At 48.1% G+C, this 20,136-nt stretch overlaps 1 protein-coding gene across 1 annotated transcript in view; it reads right to left on the bottom strand.

Moving 5' to 3' along the window:
* Positions 1–18,986, bottom strand: part of FRMD4A (FERM domain containing 4A) — a gene marked incomplete at both ends in the record, with an annotated part of 28,323 nt that extends 9,337 nt beyond the window's left edge. Inside the window, 3 exons of the mRNA XM_009865676.1 lie at positions 3,532–3,665; positions 11,546–11,687; positions 18,848–18,986. Coding sequence (XP_009863978.1) covers positions 3,532–3,665; positions 11,546–11,687; positions 18,848–18,986 — 415 coding nt within the window. The remainder of the gene's footprint in view (positions 1–3,531; positions 3,666–11,545; positions 11,688–18,847) is intronic.
* Between the last annotated feature and the right edge of the window lie 1,150 nt (positions 18,987–20,136).

Genomic DNA, 20,136 nt, shown 5'->3' with positions numbered 1-20,136 from the left:
CACAGCCCACACCCCCCCAGCCGATAAACACACAGGAGAGCACCCAGCCCTTTGAACTCCTCCCGGAACCGAACACTGAGGGTGGGGAGCATTTTTTTTAACCTGTTTGCACACAGACTTTCGCAGCCTGCCCAGGGTAGGTCTGCAGGGTGAGCAGGAAAGAAGAGCTTCTCTCTGCTGAGCTGCTTCTGAGAGTGGAGAGGGGGAGCAGATCCCAGTGCCTTCATGCAGCGTGCAGGTCTGCTGAGTCAGAAAGCCCCACTGGTAACAGCCGTGCAGGTTATGACCTGCCCAGAAAAAACATTCCCACCTGATTCATGATGAGTCTGAGAGGAATGCAGTGAAAATGGTCACTAAAAGCAGTGCCTGGTACCTCATTACCTGTCTGATAACACTTCATGTATCAGAGCCCCTTCCAAACCCCAGTGATGTCATGGGCAGCTCTGGAGTGGTATTAGACGATGCTTTGTCAGACTGATGGGTTTATTTGCAAAGATTTGTTCAAAATCTGCAGCAAACCCCACAGAAATGAGGAATATCTGGAACACAGGAAGCAGTGAGCACCACTACTGATGTTAATGCCGTGGGTTTTCCCCCCTGGACCACACAATACAGCCACACATATCTGCATTGAAGACATTCAAATGCCTACAGAAAAAGGCAGGAGCCTCGCTAGGAGCACAGCCCCACTCCTTGTGCTCACCAAGTCTCCCCAGGACAGACAAAAGGCTTTTGTGTTCCCTAGCATCAGCCTCGAGAGGATCCAGCTGGCAGAGTAACCTAAATCATCTGAATCCCAAAGAGCAGCAGCTGACCTCAATGCGAGTGCGCAGCCGGGCCCCAAATGGGGTTTTTTCTTCCTACTCTTTTCAGGTCACTAGGAAACAAGGAGCTGGCCTTTCCAAAGCTTCCCTTTAAGCAATTCCCAGCAAAAGAGGTTTGCAGCACAGCTCTGTACCCACAATGTGTAGAGCTCCCTTTTTGCAAGAGGCACTCCTGCAATGTCTCAGAGCCCCGTTCTGCTCCAGCCCTGTGGGGTTATTTCAGCTTTTCTTCCAAAATGTGTTCCTTCTAGCGAGACGTGGCTCTAAGCACTGCATCAAGACACAGATTCCTGTATCCCTTCCTAAGGGAAATAAGGATATTTTCTTCACAACCCCTAACTTCCTATGAAGCAGGGTAGTGAGGAAAGAGTTAATATCTTCTGTAAAATGCCCAAGATTGGAGCAGGACAAAATTAATGTGGGTTACCATGCTGCCTTCATAAGCTGCAAAGTATTCACAGGCACGGTCCTGAAATGTAATCTAAATTAATAAGTAACTGGAGTAGTGATGTCCCAAAGTAACCTGATGCCACTGTGAGGAATGGCTCTGGCCATGCTTATTTGATTATGCCCCCACTTTTAACCCTTTTTTATCTCCTGGTTTGCTGCCTTCTCTCTCTGGTTTGCCATTCCCATGCCAAAGCAGAAAGGATGAAGGGCAGCCTCAGAGGAAGCACTTCCAACTACAGGCTGCTGATGGATGAGCTTTAGGGTTGTGAGATGGGGTCAGATTCCAAGCGTCCCTCAATGGCCTCTCTCAGATCATCGGCAGAAAGCACGAACGCTTTTCTACCAGCTCTTAAGGTGCTGACAGATGGGCTCTGGCCAGGCTTGCTGCAGCACATTAAGGAGATACTGTTCCTTCCCACCGGCTCCGTGGTTTTGCCTGCATCCCAGTTGGTTGCAAAGTGCTTGAGGCTGCACCGCAGCCAGGGCTGGGGTTAAAGCGAAGGCGCTGGGCTGTGAGCTCCTACAGCACAGGCACAGGCACGGCTTGGGGCGGCAAATTCCTCCAGGGCAAGGAGAAACCTCTATCAGCGCCCCCCTCCACCCCCTGAAGAGCACGTGCCTACTTCCTGCAGATGACCTAAGCTCTGTACTTCATGGATCTAACGAGCCTGGAACTGGTCCTGCAACCTTTATCAATAATTTGCTGAAGTCAACCAGGACTTCCCAGGTGCGAAAGGACTGATCGCATGGAGTAAAGGACAGCGCCGCAGAGGTTTCTGCTGATGTTCTTTGTCGAGAGGTATGTTCCACAACTTATTCCTGTTGGCGTTAAAACTCTACATCAATTTAAACAAACTGCACTGAGTGCTGAATCAGTGACCTATTTTCCCTGTTTTTGTTGAGGGAGATACACATCAAATATTAAGCAACAACTGGAAGGTCTCGGTGCCACTGTCTGCAGCCAGCTTCCTGTTGTGTTAAACATCACGATTTGTTGTTAAATTCAGATTTGCAGGCCTAGTAAACAAAAAAGAATTGCTGAATGACTCAAGTATATGCTGCTGCTAATCTCCACACACATCTGTAGCAGGGCTGTGATTTCCCTAAACATTAAATTGATCTCTGAACTGGCCTCCCGTGTACTCCAAGAATGAACTGGCAAGTGAGTGGGAAGGCTGTGGGATCACAGAATCATAAAATCATAGTATGTTCAGGGTTGGAAGGGACCTCAAAAGATCATCCAGTCCACCCCCCCTGCCAGAGCAGGATCCCCTAGGGCAGCCACACAGGAACTCGTCCAGGTGGGTTTTGAAATTCTCCAGAGAAGGAGACTCCACCCCCTCTCTGGGCAGCCTGTGCCAGGGCTCCGTCACCCTCACAGGAAAGAAGTTTCTCCTCATGCTGAGGTGGAACTCCCTATGTTCTAACTTAAATCCATTATTTCTTGTTCTACTACTGGGCACCACTGTGAAAAGACCAGCACCTTCCTCTTGACCCTCACTCCTCAGGTATTTATATACACTCATAAGGTCCCCTCTCAGATTTCTCTTTTCAAGACTAAACAGCCCCAGTTCTCTCAGTCTTTCCTCATATGAGAGATGTTCAAGTCCCTTGATCATTCTTGTAGCTCTCTGTTGGACTCTTCCCTGAGTTCCTGAGCTGCCCTGCATGCCCTGGGATGGTCTGTCACCACCCTGCCACTCCTCTCCAGCAGTGCCAGAGCTTGCTCGATGAAGGGAGTCTACACGGAACCCACAAGACCTTGTGTGCTGTACGTAAGGATGTGCCGGGAGAAGAGAAACGCTTAAAGTCAAGCCTGCTCCCAGAAGAAAGTGTATCAGCCTGAGGTGGTTTTTTTTGCTAATGAAGTCAAAAGCAGTTGAGAACTACTAGTACGCAGGACAGCTTTCCTGTGCCATTTAGCCGGCTGCATATTCCCACCAAAGTCAGTAAGAAGCCTGGCTCAATGCATCTTAAACTCAAACAGCAGACACGGATGCTGACCACTCCCCAAGCCCCAAGTCAACTGGACATCCAGCTGACATGGGGTCCCCTTCTCTGGGAGGAGAATGTCCTGGAACATTGCAATCCGGAGTGGAAACAGGTGGGCCTTCCCGAGGCCTCTGTACAATGGGCTTTGCACGAGGTGACTATGGAAGGAGCCTCTTCTCCTGGCTCCACACCACCTCCAAGCACTGCGCATGTCATAACAGCACAAGGAACAAAATGTGAAGGTTATAAAACGCCCGTTGCCTACCGCTTCTCGAAGACAGAGCTTCTTGAGCTCTTCCAGGCGTTGGCGTAGTGTCTCTTCCAAAGCTTCTTGCCTGGATTTCAGCGCAGCCAGCATGTCCTTCTTGGCGGACTGAGAACTATCTGACTCTTGGGAACCTGTCAATAAACAATGATTTCACCAGGTCAGCTGGTGGCAGAATACACATCTGGAGGGCTTGTCATTTTACCAAAGCCTGGTTGCAGTCCTTCCAGAAAGAAATTAGACCACGACATGAAGCAGGTGTTACCCAGTCATGTTTGTTTACGGCAAATTCTTGATGCTTAAGCTAACAGACAGAGATTGGAAAGTGGGACACACAAAGACTTTTTTGTAACCATTATCCAGAAAAATAAAAGCAACACAATTATTCATGTAAAGATCCTAGGAAAAAAAAAGACACACGATTCCCATGAAAGTTCCCAATGGCAAATAACAGGACAATTTAGGAAGCCCTGGAGATACATTTTTGGGAAATTAAGCCTAGTAGAAACCATTTGACAATACAGCCTACTTAAGAGCTGCAATTATCCTAGCAGCAAACATTTAATTTAATCCACTTACACTGCCCGTTAATGAAAAAATGTAATGGAACAAAATTACCCAGCAAGATTCCTGTAAAACCCACCGAAACAACAGTAACTCATAGGTCCTTCTGAGATAGCAGCTGTTTCTTGTGAAGACGTAGGTCAAGGTATTTAAACTAGATGTCTAAAAGACTTGACATTTCAAGTGGCAATTACCCAGCAACTTCCACTGAAGTAAGTCCACACATTAACTCAGACTCCTGCTTATGTGTCACAACAGCACCTGTAATTTCATCTCTTTAGGGGAACTTATTGATGGGGGTCCCAATTTTAATTTTGGTTTGGGATGGTGTGTCACCTGTTATCCAAAATCTAGCCTCTCAAAGAAGGGGCACCATTGGCTGCATCCATTTTTGGGTACTCGAGCAGCTGATTTTTCAGGATGTGCTTAGCATTTGCCCTGTTTACTACAACTCTGGGCTCAGGAATGAGTTTAGAGAGAAGTCACAAGTTCCCTTCAATCACTAAGGGCATCGTTTCATGACAGAGTAAGGACTTGAAGGCTATGACCGCACTGTGAGATGAAAAGCAAGCTCAGGAAGGGGTAAACACCATCTTTATATGCTTTTCACTCATATTATTGGCAGTTATTCATCTACTGCTGTAGTTCAAAGCATCCACCTTAGGTTTATGGAAAGCTGAGTTCTGGTATCTGTGGTGGCTTCAGTGGTAGCATCCCATGTCTGTCCTCTCCTACCCCTCTAGAGCAACTGCACACAGAAGGCAGACTTTTATTATCTGCAGGAGTCAGATACAACAGGATGCTACACGGAATCTTCTGTGCACCTGTAGGATGGGGTGAGAGGGGGCTTCGAGATACATTTGCACCTTGGTGTCCAAGCGCACAGTGAAAACTCTCAGCCTGAGGGAGATGGAAATGTCGCTGCTATTTCAGAGCTCTGGAAGGAACCTGAGAACAGGTTCTGTCAGCAAAACAGAGTAAAATTTGTGCTTTCAGCTTCTCTTTCATTGCTACTATTCCAGCGGACTGTTAAACTGAAAGAGAATTGAGGCAAACAATGTCTGCATTGGTCCAGGGGGAGCACAGAATCTCACAGATCTTTTTGACTAATACTTTCTGCAGTCTCGATACAGGAAGACAGGCACCTATCCTGCGAAATGCCACCGTGCTTTGTTACGCCTTTTATTGGGCTGTCCTGGAGAGGGGGAGGTGGAAAAAGGGCTCTCTGAAGGTCAGCCAGGCTGAGCATCATCAGACAAAGGAGGATAACCTCACGGTAAGGTGTTTGTTTAGTTGCTGTAGTCATCCTCATTTCATCTGGGTTTGCCCTCACAAAGCAACAAAATTCAATTCTGCAAACACATCTGTGCTGCAAGAACTTGATGGGATCTTCTAGAGGAGGCTCATATTTACACTGGCAGGGAAAGCCCTCTCTAGCATTTAGTAATTCTTACTGGTAACCCTGGAGAGCAGTTCCTAGCTAAAGCTGAACCACTGAATTTCTTCATTCAATTGCCAAAAAACTGCTGAGTCCCAGTAAAATGTTGCTCATGATTCCAGCAGATGTTTCAACCATATGAGAGATGTTCAAGTAACTTTTTTTTTCTTTTATGACAACTTTTTTTTCTTTTACAACAAATGACCTACGTTTTCCTTTCAACTGCTCTTCCCCTTCCTCTCTCTCCTCCCTACCTTCACACCAGCCTCGGATTTATTTTTAAAAGCTGTTAGTTTTTGCTCCGTGGGTTGCCACAGCAGCTACATAGATGCTGAAACATTTAAGAGCATCTGAATAGCCTAAACCCTGGCCAGATGCCTGCGCTGACTCCGGGTGTGCCAACAAGCAGGAAACGAACAACTTCTGGCTGAGCTGGTAGGGACCCAAATCAAGCACAGACAGTTCACAGCATCTGCTCCAGCTGTGCTCACCCCAGGTGAGAACTATGCTGGTCTTAATGCTGACGATGTAGGTGGCAGCGTCCCTAAGTGCATGTTTTGCTGCCTTTTTTCACCCCCCTCCAGAAAGCAAAGGAACTGGGGGAGATCTGGAAAAGCATCATCATATTCTGAGTTAAGCAAGGGGTTCACTGCTGAAATCAAAGTTGGTCAGTCCTTGGCACTAATGAACCAGCTCAAATTAACATTTTCTTAGTGTAACAAACTCTTCTAGCGAAATGAGGCTTCACAGGCCAGGGGATGGGGCACTCAGTTCACGGCCTGTGATGGTGAATTATTTTAGCTTGGCCATACCTAACCTGGATGATCCCTTGGGCATACTGTAGGACTTTTTTCTTCAGACCTCCCTGAAGTTTCTTCTTTACGCACTGTTCTGTTCTAGCCATTTTTCTTTTTAATTTATTTAAAAGCTGAACTATTCTGAGGTGTGTTACTAGTTTTTTTATGGGTTGGATTCTCTGCTTTTTTCTCACAGGTGAAAAGCAAATGGAAACTTGATCAGTCAAGACAATCACACCCATGTGAGATGCTTGAGCAGAGAACAGTGCTTTGTATTGCTGGGGTGCCTACAGCTTCCATTAGAGGCTTTTTATTTATAAATATGTATTAACCCAGCCTCAAGCAAGACTGTGACCACAGACCCACTTCTAAACCCAGCCACAACTGACCCAAAAATGTCAGAATAAATCAAAAGACCATAAAAACAACCAAAGAAATAATCAAAGACCAGCACAAACCAAACCAACCAAGCAGATACTACCTTAAATCAGCCTTATTAAATATGATGCTCACTGAGTCATGGCTTCCCAGTGACTTCCAAAGGGGATCATCAAAAGAGAAAAATCAGTCCTGAAAGGTCAGTCCTAACATGAGAGACTCCCACTGCGACAGAAACGGTTGACTGGGAAGCTGTCTCAGTATTTTATCTCCCACAAGTAGGCTAATTCCTAATGCTATAAACAGGAGAAATGTTGCTAAAACGTGTAATTCTCCTTTCTGTGACAATTATTATTCAGCCTCCTTCCCATTTGCTGTGCAGTTACCAAACTCTGCATTTTAACACACGTTTCTGCAGAACTGTTTGATGTCTCTAAAGGAAGAAGGGTTGCACCAGTTCACCAGGTAGCAAGCACAGGGTCATCTCAAATCATATGTGCCCTCTCCTCCTCAGCACTCAGGATGGGATGCACATCTTGGTGACCTGAACACCCACTGAACACCCTATTTGTGTGCAGATATTCTACTTGTCTTCTTCGCATCTGGCCTCTCTGGGGGATTTCTCCATCCACCAACATTCAGAAGAACGTCAACCGTGGAAGAACAGGGTGGGGTACGCGGTCATTCCTGCCCAACTCACTTCTCCAGCAGAATTCATGGCTGAGCGTCTTTACTAGTGCTAACGGGCTGCATCCTGATCCCTTCATGAGGTCAAGACTGTCTTGTTGATGTTGATGGGGACACAAAGCAAGTGTCCCACCCGGAAGGATGTGACCAAGGTAATGGGCTGTGCCCGTACAGATCTGCAGGGGCTCCTGGCTACCACGGGTCAGCTCCAAGACAAGCTTTGCTTTAAAGCCTGTTGAAGGGATGAGACCACCAATTCAAGCCACTATTTTGGAAAGGAAAGCCCTATCGGTGACTTGCTGTCTGTTCCCATTCCTCCACCCGTTGTAGCAGAGTCAGCCTGGAAAAGGGATAAAAGTGAGGACAAAAACATGCAGGGAGGGTAGATGGGATGCTGAAGAGCAGAGAAAGCCAAGGCTTGGCGATAGCAACTGTGAAGGGAGAGGAGATGCAACAAGGTGGTTGTGCAATGGAAAGGCGAGAGCCTCCGAGCGACTCTTCTCTTTCTCGTTTTGTGAGTCTCCCACTCCAGGAAAAACACATCTAAATATGGCAAACCCTTCGCGCTACATCCGGCTGGCGGCTCCAGCTCGCTGGCTTTTGGTCGAGGTCTGTTCCCTGCATGGGGAGGGAAGGTCCCCCCCAAGCTCGCTCCGTGCCAGAGCCCGGGCTGACTCACCGCGCCAGGATGTCAGCGCACAACAGCCAGCGATCTCGGACGGCCGCTATCTCTCGTCTCTGCCAGACGAATAGGAAATCCTCCGTGGCGTGCGGGAGCCCAGCTGGAGCTGCTCGGCACAGGATGCGCTCTCGTATCCTGTGGGCCGCTCGTCTTCATGAGCCCTTGTGCTCGTGGGCTGTGCCGGAGGCCGTGTGGGTGCTGTTCATCTGCTCCGACACCCGCCAAGGCAGTCCAGCTGGGACACGGCGCTGCCGGATGGAGCGGTGGGGGCCGGGGAACCGGCTGACTGGGCTCCGTTGTGGCATTTTCAAATGTAAACAGGCCCCTGCACAGAAAACCTCCGCTGCTGATGAAGGAACAGGGCTCAGCGGGGCAGAGACCGCAGAGCTAAAGCAGAGGTGCTCCTTTGTGGTCTCTCCTCTGCCAGCTGAGATGAAGAAGGAGGGCTGAGTTCAGTCTAATGCTAACCCAGAAATAATGGGGCTCCTCAACAGACCTTCAGAACTCTTAGGGCACAGACTGCTCAGAAGAAAAAAATGCACCTTAGACCTAACCTGATTTCGCTCCAGTGTCCAGGGATAGCCCAGAGATCCTGAGCAGAACATTCTTCAGCTACACCTCAGCAGCCTTCAACCCTTCAGAGCCAAAGTGAGGTCAAAAGCTAAAGAGTGAGCTTGTCAGAAATGCACTTGGGAGCATGAGGTATCAAACTTCCAACTCTGGGGTGGACACAGACTGAAGACTGAGGGCCTGGGAAACATGGAGGAGCTTAGGCTTTGCCTCTGAATCGCTGTGACCACAGGGAAGTCACTGTCCCTGTGTAAGACTCCATTTCTCCGCTGCTGTGCCCTGAGACTCTGATGTGGGGCAGTGACTGCCTTGCACCGCACAGCAGGATCTTGGCCAGACAGTGTGACAGCTGGAAGCAGGAACAAATATTTCCTTGCAGCCTTTCTGCAAACCCACGGGAGATACGCCAGCTCCAGTGTGCTCCTCACGGCGCTGACAGCCCCTTCGGTGAGGAGGAGCGAGAGGGAGGGAGGAAATGGCTACAAGTAATCTCCAAGAAAAAAAGGAGAACGGTAGGAAAGTGGGGGCAAACAGAGATTTGGTTCCACCCTTGCGACGTCGAGTCACTCGGGCTATTTATAGCCTGGAAATCTACTGTGGCCACTTAATCATTTGCACCTATTCTCTCCGGCGCGCAGGCTGTGCTGCGATAACCCATCATTGTTGTGACTGTGCGCTGATAATCTTCGGCACAATGGGAGGAAACGCAAAGGCTGGGACAGAGCCGGTGGCTGTGCCCAGCGGGATGGGCAGCGAGTACCCCCTCCCCTCCAGTGGGACAGGGCTGGGTCACCTCGGACAGCCGGGCTCCTGGGAAGGGGCTCTTGGAGCAGGGGGGGCTGGGGGGCTGCGTGGAACCATCCATGGTCTCCAGTTCTCTGTTAATCTGTCCTCCTCCTCCAGACATCCTCTCTCTACATTTCTCTTCCTCCCCAAGCGTGCTTGCAGCTGCTGGAACACACAGCAGCAGCACATCCAACAACTATCCTTAAGATTTTGGGGAAAGCCCTGTCTTCAGAGCTGGCAGGACCTAAAGGCAGCTCTGAACTCAGGAACTTGGCCAGAGCCAGGCTCACCCGGCTCACCAGCAGCAACTTGACCAAAACAGAGGGTCACACAGTCCTAGGTAGGCATCCAGGGAGACAGATCCACCTACCCAGGCATGAAGTAATCACTCACCTGGCCAACAAACTTTGCCCAGGTCTTGTCACCAGCACAATTCTGCTGAGTTTGCAAACTCCATGCTCAGCCAGAAGGCATTTGAGCTAGGAGTACAAAAATACAGAAATAAAAGTATGGGTACCTCCCAGTTTGGGATTTCCATCCACATAACTCTGATAGGTGCTGGCCCTACAGAAGCTTTTGTGAGCCTGATTTTCTGCTTTCACATGGCTACTGCTCTCCCAGTGTGAGAGCAGAACTAGACACCATTGTTTTTTTCCAGGAAGGCAAAAAGTCAGAGTATTAACATGAAAACAGGATTACTACCGCGTTCACTCTCACAAACTTGAGACTGGAGCCCAGGAGACTGAGATCTTGGAAAGACCTTAAGAACTTCCTTGGGGTACTTAACGTTATTTACTTTCCAGCAGGAGAAACGGAAAAAATGCCAAACAAAGAGCTCCAAGAACCCGAGAACACCGGTGTGGGAGCTGCTCGGCTCCTGCAACTCCCTGAGCAAAGGGAGACACAGACAGTGGATTGTACACTGCAACAGAAGGACCTAAGGAGCAGAAAGGCATCTCTGTTTGCAGGCAAGGCAAGGAATTGCACAGCAGGCTGCTCTGGAGCTCTGTAAGCACTGCACATTTTAACCCCTTGCTGGACATTTTCTGTGCAGGAAAGCGTGGTTTTTAAGAGACATGAAGGATGCAGCAATACAAAGCTGATCTGCTACACCGGTGTGAGTTCAGTTTCAAAGTGTTTGTGTTCTTAGATGACTCTTCCCTTGCCAAGCCTGGGAAGGTTATTCTCTGGTGTTACACATCTCAACACAATCAATTTTAATAACTGATGCTTAGCAGAGGGTATTTAGTTGATTGGAATTGTTAATTACAGTGATATCAGCAACTCTGTCCTCCTGAAGAGCTTCTCACCTGAGCAACTTCAAGCTCTTCACAAACTACCAGTACTTGCTTTGCTCCTGGAGTGACATTTAGCACTGGTTTACACACAGCTTGCCGCATCCAGACTGACAAGAGTTTCAAGGAAATAGACAAGTTTCCTTCTCCTCTTTCCTGGTCTTTTTTTTTTCCAGCTCTTCTCTGTATCTATTTCTCTTGGGTTTCTTTCACAGATCATGTCTACCTCAAAACAGAAAGGTGCCCTAAGCCACGAAAAGAAGCCTCTAGTGCCCCATATTGGTATGGTGGAGAGTGCTAGGGAATAGCTCTTTTGGGCCTGGAACACCAGGCAAATTCCAGCAACAGAGAGGCAAGGCAGGACAGGTGTACACTCTGTGAAGAAGCCACCCTGCCCCAGCACTGCTGAGAGACAACAACAGTTCCCAGCCTCAGTTTCCCTAGTGGGCTGCACTGGTTGACTGCTTCTTCACTGCTGGCTGGCGGCTCCTTCACAAATACATCTGTCTAGGGATGCCAAGGGGTGATTAGTGTAGAAACTGTGAAGTCAGACCAGGTCTCAGCTGGAAAGTGAGAGGTTGGAGATGACATCCTAGGGCCAAAGAGGAAATGAGCAGTGGTAATGAGAGAGGTGGAAGCTGCTGCCTCTGCTGTTTGTGGGGCAACGTGCTGAGAGACAGACTGACACCTGGACACACAGAAAGGCTAAAGGGAAATGGCTTTCAATTCTGCAGTGCAGTTTCAGACTGCTCCCCATTATGCCACAGCCATGGCCCTTCCCACCATATTCTCTCCAGCTACAGGATAAATGACCTACCTGATGACAGAAGACTCCCACTGCTGCCACTGATAATTTTGCCTTTACTCCCCATGTTGGCCAGCTTTGAGGTCTTGAGCGTTCCAGTTTCGGTCAGGTCAATCGCAATTTCACTCAGGCTTCTTGCAGCATGAATCTTGGACTGGACATGGACATAGGAGTTAGTAATGATCTAGCACTTCTTTAAAGCTTACAGAGGAAAAAGTCCTTTTGCTGTGGCAGGAAACAGGCCTCCACAGCAAACTTGGATTATTTTACAAGAATAGAAGCAAGCTGGCACAGTATTCACTGCTGCACTTTTTACATTCTTAAGTGGGTACAATTCTGGCACAGCTTCCTGTTGTTTGTTATTTTTTCTGCTTTGCGATGGACATTTTTTGCCTCTTAAACAATGTACGGAGTCAATGAGCTACCACATACAATAGGAAACCTTCAGAAATGCCAGCATAATAAACTGCAAAACCCATCTCCAGCAGCTAAAGGAAGCCAAGAGGAGCCTTTCCAAATCTGCAGTGAGGTTTGGACCAAGACACAGCGAGGACAGGGTGAAATGGGCTGTCATGAGAAGCTGGAAGAAAAAAACTGGCAGGAAATCACGTTCAGGTCATGGTCCAAACTAACAAGCCACATGCAATGCCCCTTATGTGAGGAACTTCTTCAGAGCATTAACATCACTCCAGTTAGAAACAGCCAGCTCCAGCTCAGCAACTGGCCATACTAGGACGAGGAGCCACCCATTGTAGACCACCAAGTGTCAACAACTCAGACACCTCCAGTGGAAAGTAAATGTGCTCCCTGCGTAAACCTGTCTTAGGAGGGAATGAGCCAACTTCCTAAGATCACAGGATGTTTGAGGTTGGAAGGGACCTCAAAAGATCATCTAGTCCAACCCCTCTGCCAGAGCAGGATCCCCTAGGGCAGCCACATGGGAACTCATCCAAGTGGGTTTTGAAAATCTCCAGAGAAGAAGACTCCACAACCTCCCTGGGCAGCCTGTGCCAGGGCTCTGTCACCCTCACAGTGAAAAAAACGTTTTCCTAATGTTTTGGTGGAACCTCTTATGCTCCACCTTGTACCCATTGCCTCTTGTCCTATCACTGGACATCACTGAGAAGAGCCTGGCTTCGTCCTCCTGACACTCACCCTTTATGTATCTATAAACATGAATGAGGTCACCCCTCAGCCTCCTCTTCTCCAAGCTAAAGAGCCCCAGCTCCTTCAGCCTTTCCTCACAAGGGAGATGTTCCACTCCCTTCATCACCTTTGTGGCTGCGGCGGGCAGCATCCATCTCGAGCTGAGGGGCCCAGAACTGGACACAAGATCCCAGATGTGGCCTCCCCAGAGCAGAGAAGAGGGGCAGGAGGACTTCTCTCGACCTACTAGCCACACCCTTCTATGTTCTTTCTCTATTGGTTATGGAAGGAGTTGAGACAACAAGGTGCCCAGAAAGTCCAGGTGAGGTAACCTGAGAACTTAACTCTGTTGGGCAGTGAGCTCAGACGTCATCGTGCCCACAGAGGTAACAAAGGCAGAAACTGTTCAGGGCAAGGGATTAACAGCACTGAGCAATGAAAGGAACACGGTGGCTAAAAGCAGCAGGGTTGGACTCACTCACTTGTGGTGGCTGCCTTGTCTCTGCAAGACACACTCTACCGACAGTAGCTCACAATCCATCTCCAGTCCAATCTCCTCACAGCATCTATCAAGCATCTACTGTGAAGACGAGGATGAAGAACACTGCTCAGAGTTGCTGGGGATGGCCGTTCAGTTACAGCCCTAGCACTACCAAGAAGATGAACCCTACAAATGAGGGTGTCTTGGGTGACTAGAAGAATTATTGGTCCTTTTTCTGACCAGTATAGGCTAAGGATGACCCTAAAATAGCAGCTGCCACATCAGAACAATCTCAAAGCCTCTCTAGTCCCCTATATAATTTCTGACTGGGGTCATCTTCAAGCACTTCATAAAAAAGCACGCTAACTTTTCACTAAGCCATTGCGGAATAATCTGTCCACATGGAAAACTTCCTCCTGCCTCCTTTGAACTAATGCTTAGGCTCTGAGTTCTGTTTTGAGAATTTGTTTCAGGTAACAATCCATGCTAACAAGGAAGGAACTGACAGCCAGGAAGAAGCTTGATGTCTGTAACACGGTGCACAAAGTCGACTGCGATTTCATCTCTGAGCTGGAAATCAGCATCTTGCTCGCTGACCCTCATCTGAGCTCCTCAGTCATGGATGGAGGGAGCCTGGGGCTCAGTCCATCGCCCAAATCCCACAAGTCCTGTGCTGCTGAGCTTCAATTAGCCTGGCCTAGCAGGGCCACTGACCTGCAATTTCTATTTCCCAGAACTGAGAAAGCTGTCAGGACAACGCATCGAGGCTCTCCAGCCGCACAAAGATTTTTGTTCAACAGGATGGGGAAGGCTCAGTTCACTGAAACATTCACTTCTGCAGCAACTCAAGGCCAGAAGAGAACCTCATAGCCATATGGTCCAGGTGATGGGCACATCGTTACAGTGCTAATAAACCCCAAGCTGACGGACGCCCACAAACCAGGGCGTGATCTCGTCTCACGAGACGGGAGTACAGGGAACGCTTGCCATGATGGGACTTTTGAGTGTTGTTTCACATTTTCAGGAAGCAGAACTCGTTTTAACAAGAACTAAGGCTGATCTGTCGGCTGAACATTCACCACGCCGAGCTTTTAGCTCTGTTACTGATTTGCTGTGGGGCTTTGGGCAAGACACTTAAGGTTAAGTTCTTAGCCATTCCCTGCCTCTGTCTGCACATCAATGAAATAATAAGGGAAGTAAAATGTCTCCCTGTTGCACCTTGTATTTTAAAGATTAATTTAAGATTTCAGATGAAGGCAGCACTGTGAGAGACACCTACTGAAAACATTCCCAAAAGTACTATAATAATTCAATATTCTTGGGCATTTATAGCCTCAATCATAATCATTCAGAGGTATCCAAATGCCTTAAAAGGTTACTTCCACAGCAACATCAAGAACAGAGTGTGTGCATTCATTCGAGTGCAGAGGCTGAACTACCCAGCAAGATGTCAGAGCGTATCAGGCAACGACAACTGACTCTCTTAAACTAATGCTACAACCACTTAGACATTTCTTATTTCCAGCAGCTCCTCCCCAAAATCAGCCCCAGGAGGAGGAGAGCAGTCTTTTAGCTTCGGGGATCCAATGTTTCTGGTCAGAAATGAGGTCTGTGAAATGTCTTCTCCAAATGGCTCTGGAAGGTTAGTTCTAGGTGAAAAGTCACCATTTTTATCTAATGACATTTCCGGCTACTTAAGTCTTGATAAGGAGCCTGAGCATGAACGGCTGTCTTGCTGCAATATCAAATTTTGGAGGTAATAAACCTTCAGACTGCTGCTGTCCTGGCGATTTATCCCCTGCAAGTGTATAAATGTTGTATGTCCCTACATATATGCATGGTTACGTAAACCTTGTGTAAGCCCAGGAAACGCTGTACTGATCAAACCCGACATACCGAGTCCTCACAGCAGATGTCTAGGAAAGGAACAACTCCCAAATCTGCACAGACAGATCCTGCCCTCCCACTCTGCAAAGCTGTGGTTTTCTTGTATTCGTAGGATAGTTACAGCAAGAATCCTTGTAGTTTATTTCCACTTACATTCAGCCTGCACATCAGGGCATACCCTGGCTCTACCTGTTGACTGGGCACCAACTAAAATGCCGAGTGAAGGCAACGCAGCTGGATGCTCTTGTGGTCCCGGCTGGCACATCAAGCCAGCAGCAGCTGGAAGGGTGCCCTACATAGGGCAAATGAAAAAACGATACAAGACCAAAGCCAGGAGACAGGGAAAACAAACCAGAAGAGAGCAGACAAGGGATCAGCAGGGCAGAGTGAGCTTCCTCCACAGAGGAAGGGTATGATCGAAACCCAGCAAAGCCCCAGGAGAAGGTTTTAGACCTGACTGCAGCTGTGCTAAGGGTGCCATGCACTAAATGTTGGGGATGGAGCATCTCCCGAAAGGAACGGGGTTCATCTTCCACGCTGCTCAATCCCTGCTGCCTCAGCTGGCTCCCTGCAGACATGCCAAGCAGCGTCGGGTGGTCCCGTGCTTTGGGCAGCCGCTCATCGGCGTCGGGAAGGAGACCAACAGCTCATTTCATACAGGCCACTGAGCAGCAGCCTGGGCTCGACTCCGCACCGACAGCACAATAGCAGAGAGCTAGATTACATCCCATTAGCACTCCCTCGGGCCCCGCAATCCCTCCAGGCTCCAAAATTTTAAAGCACTTAGCGCAGACCTGCCAAGTCTCATTTACATGGAGGGAGACTGGCTCATTCATGAGTCATTTCAAAGCGTGGGGCCAAGCTGATCCCCGGTGTTGTTCTGACAGGGTCAGAGGGTGAAGAAAAATCCATCAGTGAAATGCAGGAGGAGAGGTACACAAGGGATGAGAATATCCCTCTCTCTTCCAGTGATAGGGCTTTGCTGCAGGTGATTTTTTGAAACCCTTGGCCTATTTTCTACCAGTTCATTCAACCAAAAAGCCTCGCTCTTAGAGGAACGTGCTGCTGGAAATTCCCACAAAATGGGACTTCTCAAGGCTTCTAAGCCAAATGTTTGATTGACTCAGTGCAGTCAACAGAGCAGACATGCCTTGAAGTCCTGCTGCATCTGTCTCCTGAAAGAAAGGGAAGCTGACGGGAGCTCTGCATGCTGACATGTTCACTCGGGAAGCTGGGGATCTTTTCAGTCTCCACGTTACGCTTCGGTTGCAAGGAGAGAGACACGGATCGGTGGGGAGCCAGACGCTGGGAACTCAGCGAGCTGGCAGGAGTTCAACGCGGGTTGAGGCTGCAAAGAAGGCTGGGCCCTCGCTTCCTTGCAAAAAGGGTCAAAACCCAAGCAAAGCTGATTTTATACCTTTTTTTAAATCATGTGAAGAGGGTTTGCCAGTGGAGCTGTGCAGAAGGTCCAGATCCAACTGGTGCCCAGTTACGAGAGAAGCATGGAGTTCAGGCTTGCTTTATCTCTATGCCATACCTCCTGCCATCTGATCTACAGCACTGGCCTAAAGGCTCAGCTGCAGTGAGCTCCAGCAGGCTTTTTCTTCTAAGTTTGTTTTTATTTTTCTTCCTTTTCTCAAAACGACAAGAAATGCCAAGTTTGGACATGAAAGGAAGGAATAGCTAAGTTTTGCTTTGAAGCTGGGGTTTCAAGTGAAGTGGGTGCCGAGCTTTAAGGGGATGCAAACCCATGCGACCTGAAACTCGAATAAATGTTTGTCTAAGTCCTTCAGAGCTGAAACAAAGACATTTCACACTTCTGCACTCTGGAATATGTTTTAATGGTTTTCAAAAAATCGCGCTTGTGAGTACAGCGTCCTGAAGTAACCAGCTGGATGAACTGAACAGATCAATTAAAACTGATGGATCTATCAATTTTGACAGCATCACGTCAATGACAGGGACAACAGAGTAAAATACCAGCTCCCTTAAGAGAAAGGGACAAAAATATTTGTACGCCTTAACTATAAAATCTCAGCGTGACCACCGGGATTATCGTGACAAAGCACCCTGACGTGGTCACAGCCGTGACAGGTTGACAAACGAGGCTGGTGGGGTGGTGCTGTCTGTAGGAGTGTGAGAGAGGGGAGATCAGATTGAAACACAATCTGCCAACAACAAAAGAAGTCACTGAAGGGAAGTCCTGGGCATTTAAGAGACCCAGTTTCTTATCAAAGAAATGGGAGGAGGAGGGAATCTCCTTTTGTTTGTTGGTTGCTTGTGACCTAAATACCTTGCAGCTAGATCAGCTAAAAGTTTTTAAAGAAATAAACTTCTGTTTGGTCACTGAGTTGTTTTCTGTTGAGAGCACAACAAAGAGGGCTAGGCATTACTCTGGTGGGGCTGTGCAAAGGAGGGGGACAGGAAAACATTACCTGGTATCGGGTGAGCGTGCAATTTTGTCCACATTCGCAGCTGGCACTTAGGCAGGGGGTGGGAAGTTAGCTATGCCCCTAAATTCAATACAGCTCACAGTAACTAAGATGAATCCTGCTTTTTTTGCATCAGATGGGACATCACCAAAGTGAGCATAGCCATGTATTCTGCCCAAGGCATACGAAAGTCCTGCTCACTCTACAATAAAGCCAGAGATATCATGAAGGGGAAAGCAATGCCAGAAGGATTCAGAGTGAGCTGGACCAATGACACACTGACGGCGCTTCACATAATTGCAGCAAGCCAATTCAATTCGTTTAACCGGCAGAACAATAATGCAGCACAGAAAAACAGGAAAAAAGAAGCATTTTTCTGCCCATTTAGTGGGCTGAACTGGTTCATGGAGGGACCTGATGCAGGGCCAGAGCTTGTGCAAGGGAGGGAGCAGCCTCAGCCTGAAAATGCAGGCAGTAGTACTTTTTATAATAATGAGAAGATTGTTTCAACCATTTGGAGGAGAAGGGCCCTGCACATTCCTCCCACTTCAACAGAGATGGGGGCAATGCAGGGCAGCTGTACGGGAAGGTACCCACTCAATACAGATTCTGTCTTCTCTGTAACGTTTTACACCAGCATGCTCATATGGAGAGGGGAGTCTGCCTGAGGAGTCTCTCTCTCCTGTCTCAAAGTGATCTCAAAGTGATCAAAGCGATCTCCTGCTGCTCTTGGTATGCCCGAAATTACTGTTGATGAAAGCAATTAGAGGGGAAACACACACCCCTCTGGTTTCAAGGTGGTTTCTTTTCTGTATTGAGCATCCTTTGTGCAGCATCAAATCAAGACAGATCCTTATAAAGCCAGGATGACAACACTCTGCCCCCCTCCTCCTCTTGTGAGATTCTGTGGAGAGAGGAATAACATCCCTAACCCTAATATCTGGGAAAACACAATAGTAAAAAGTAAGGGACAGTAAGAAGGATTCAGAAACAAGTGTAGAGTGTGAAGCTACTTTAAAGTGAGTTATTGGAAGCTGCTCTAACTTTCTGACAGAGCTCAAGACATACAGAAACCATCCAGACACGGACACAACCCTATCTGCTTGCAAACTTTGTCTCCTTCAATCTGACCACAGCTCAGTCAACCTTTACCTCAATCCTCACTCATATAGACACGACTTTGATACGAATACTCTCAATCTGGCCAAAGTCAGCAGGTATTTTGAGTCAATTTGCCTTTTTTGTCATCTCAAGTGGAAAATGAGGGCAAGGAAGGAGCCACCAGCTCGACTTGACCTTGCTGGGACTGGAGAGAGTGAGGAGGACTTACCCAACACAACATGCACTTCCCACGTCCAACCTGCTTACCTTGCTTTGCTTTCTGTCCAGGTAGAACTGATGCTGACTAATGGCCATAGCCCAGATAGACTTTATTAGTGCTGGACAGGCGTACCATGTATGCACAGCAATGCCACTATGCCCAAAGGTCCTCCTGGTCACAGATGCCCTGGAGAGGAGAAAAGAATGAGCTGGGGTTACACCAAGGTTTCCTCAGACAGTTATCTGTGGCAAAACATGACAGATCTCATAGCAAAAGCTGCTCTTCACTGTGCACACCCTTGTGCTAATAGGAAATTAGAGAATGGCAATAAAAAGCTACTAAAGCCAGGAGAGCATTTACTTTAAATAACTCCTCAAGTCAGCAAGCTCCAGAAGACAAACAGTAAAGATCATCCAGTTTGTCCAGTTCAGATTGTATTCCTGGGTTTGGCTGAGCTGATGCTGCTGTGTCCCGGGGCAGTCACTAATGCCAAAGTGTTTGTGAATTCTCTGTGTCTCATCCCCTGCCGAGACACCTGAGGCCAAGTCCTCACACCCTCCATCACCTCTGGCTTTGGATGGTGGCTTTCAAATATTAGGTCCCAGGTGACGACTAAAGATCCACAGGATCACTGGCTGCTTTAGAGAACGTGGGAGAAGCTCTTCAGGCACCTTGATTTCCCTCTTTGTAAACAGATGTAGCAGGACTTGCTGTGTGGGAAAGGGGAGCTGAGAGGCTCAGAGAGGGCTGCCTAGTACCCTGGAGAGAAGAATGTTACTCAGCGATTAGCTGCGTAAATATAAAACCAGGAAAAATAAGAACTAAATGTTTCCTCTGTGGGACTCCCAGTTGTCCTCAAATATTAGCAAAAAACACAGGTTGGGTTTCCCTGTGCTTTCACAGCTGTACAGAACTGCTCGGTTATTCCTCCCCACCCCTCAACTTTAACCCCACGTGCAGAGTCCCTGACACCAGCACACCCAGGCTTGCAGCGTCCTGGTCTGCAGAGCCTCTCGTACTGCAGGGATGTAGCACTGGCTGGAGTAAACCAAGCCACTGATCTATAGAGCCACAAAAAAAATGAGGTCCTCCTCTCCAGATTGCTAAGAAGAGCCTTGTGGTGGAGCACCACTATGAAATGAATGTGAAGTCCTCAAGCCTGCTAAGTCAGTCATTCCCCTCCTGCGCTGGTCATCTCTCCTGTTGCCTGTGGGCTACTGCCCTGTCCAAAATTGGGGGTGAACGTGGGGAAGCACACAGTCAGAGAAAGCTGTGATAGAGCCAAGAATGAAAGAAAAACAAAACTCTGCAGCGAAATGGGATCCACAGAAATCAG

Source organism: Apaloderma vittatum, unplaced genomic scaffold, assembly GCF_000703405.1.
Source record: "Apaloderma vittatum isolate BGI_N311 unplaced genomic scaffold, ASM70340v1 scaffold1913, whole genome shotgun sequence".
In the NCBI taxonomy this organism is placed as follows: domain Eukaryota; kingdom Metazoa; phylum Chordata; class Aves; order Trogoniformes; family Trogonidae; genus Apaloderma; species Apaloderma vittatum.
This window is presented reverse-complemented; position numbering and strand designations above follow the sequence as displayed.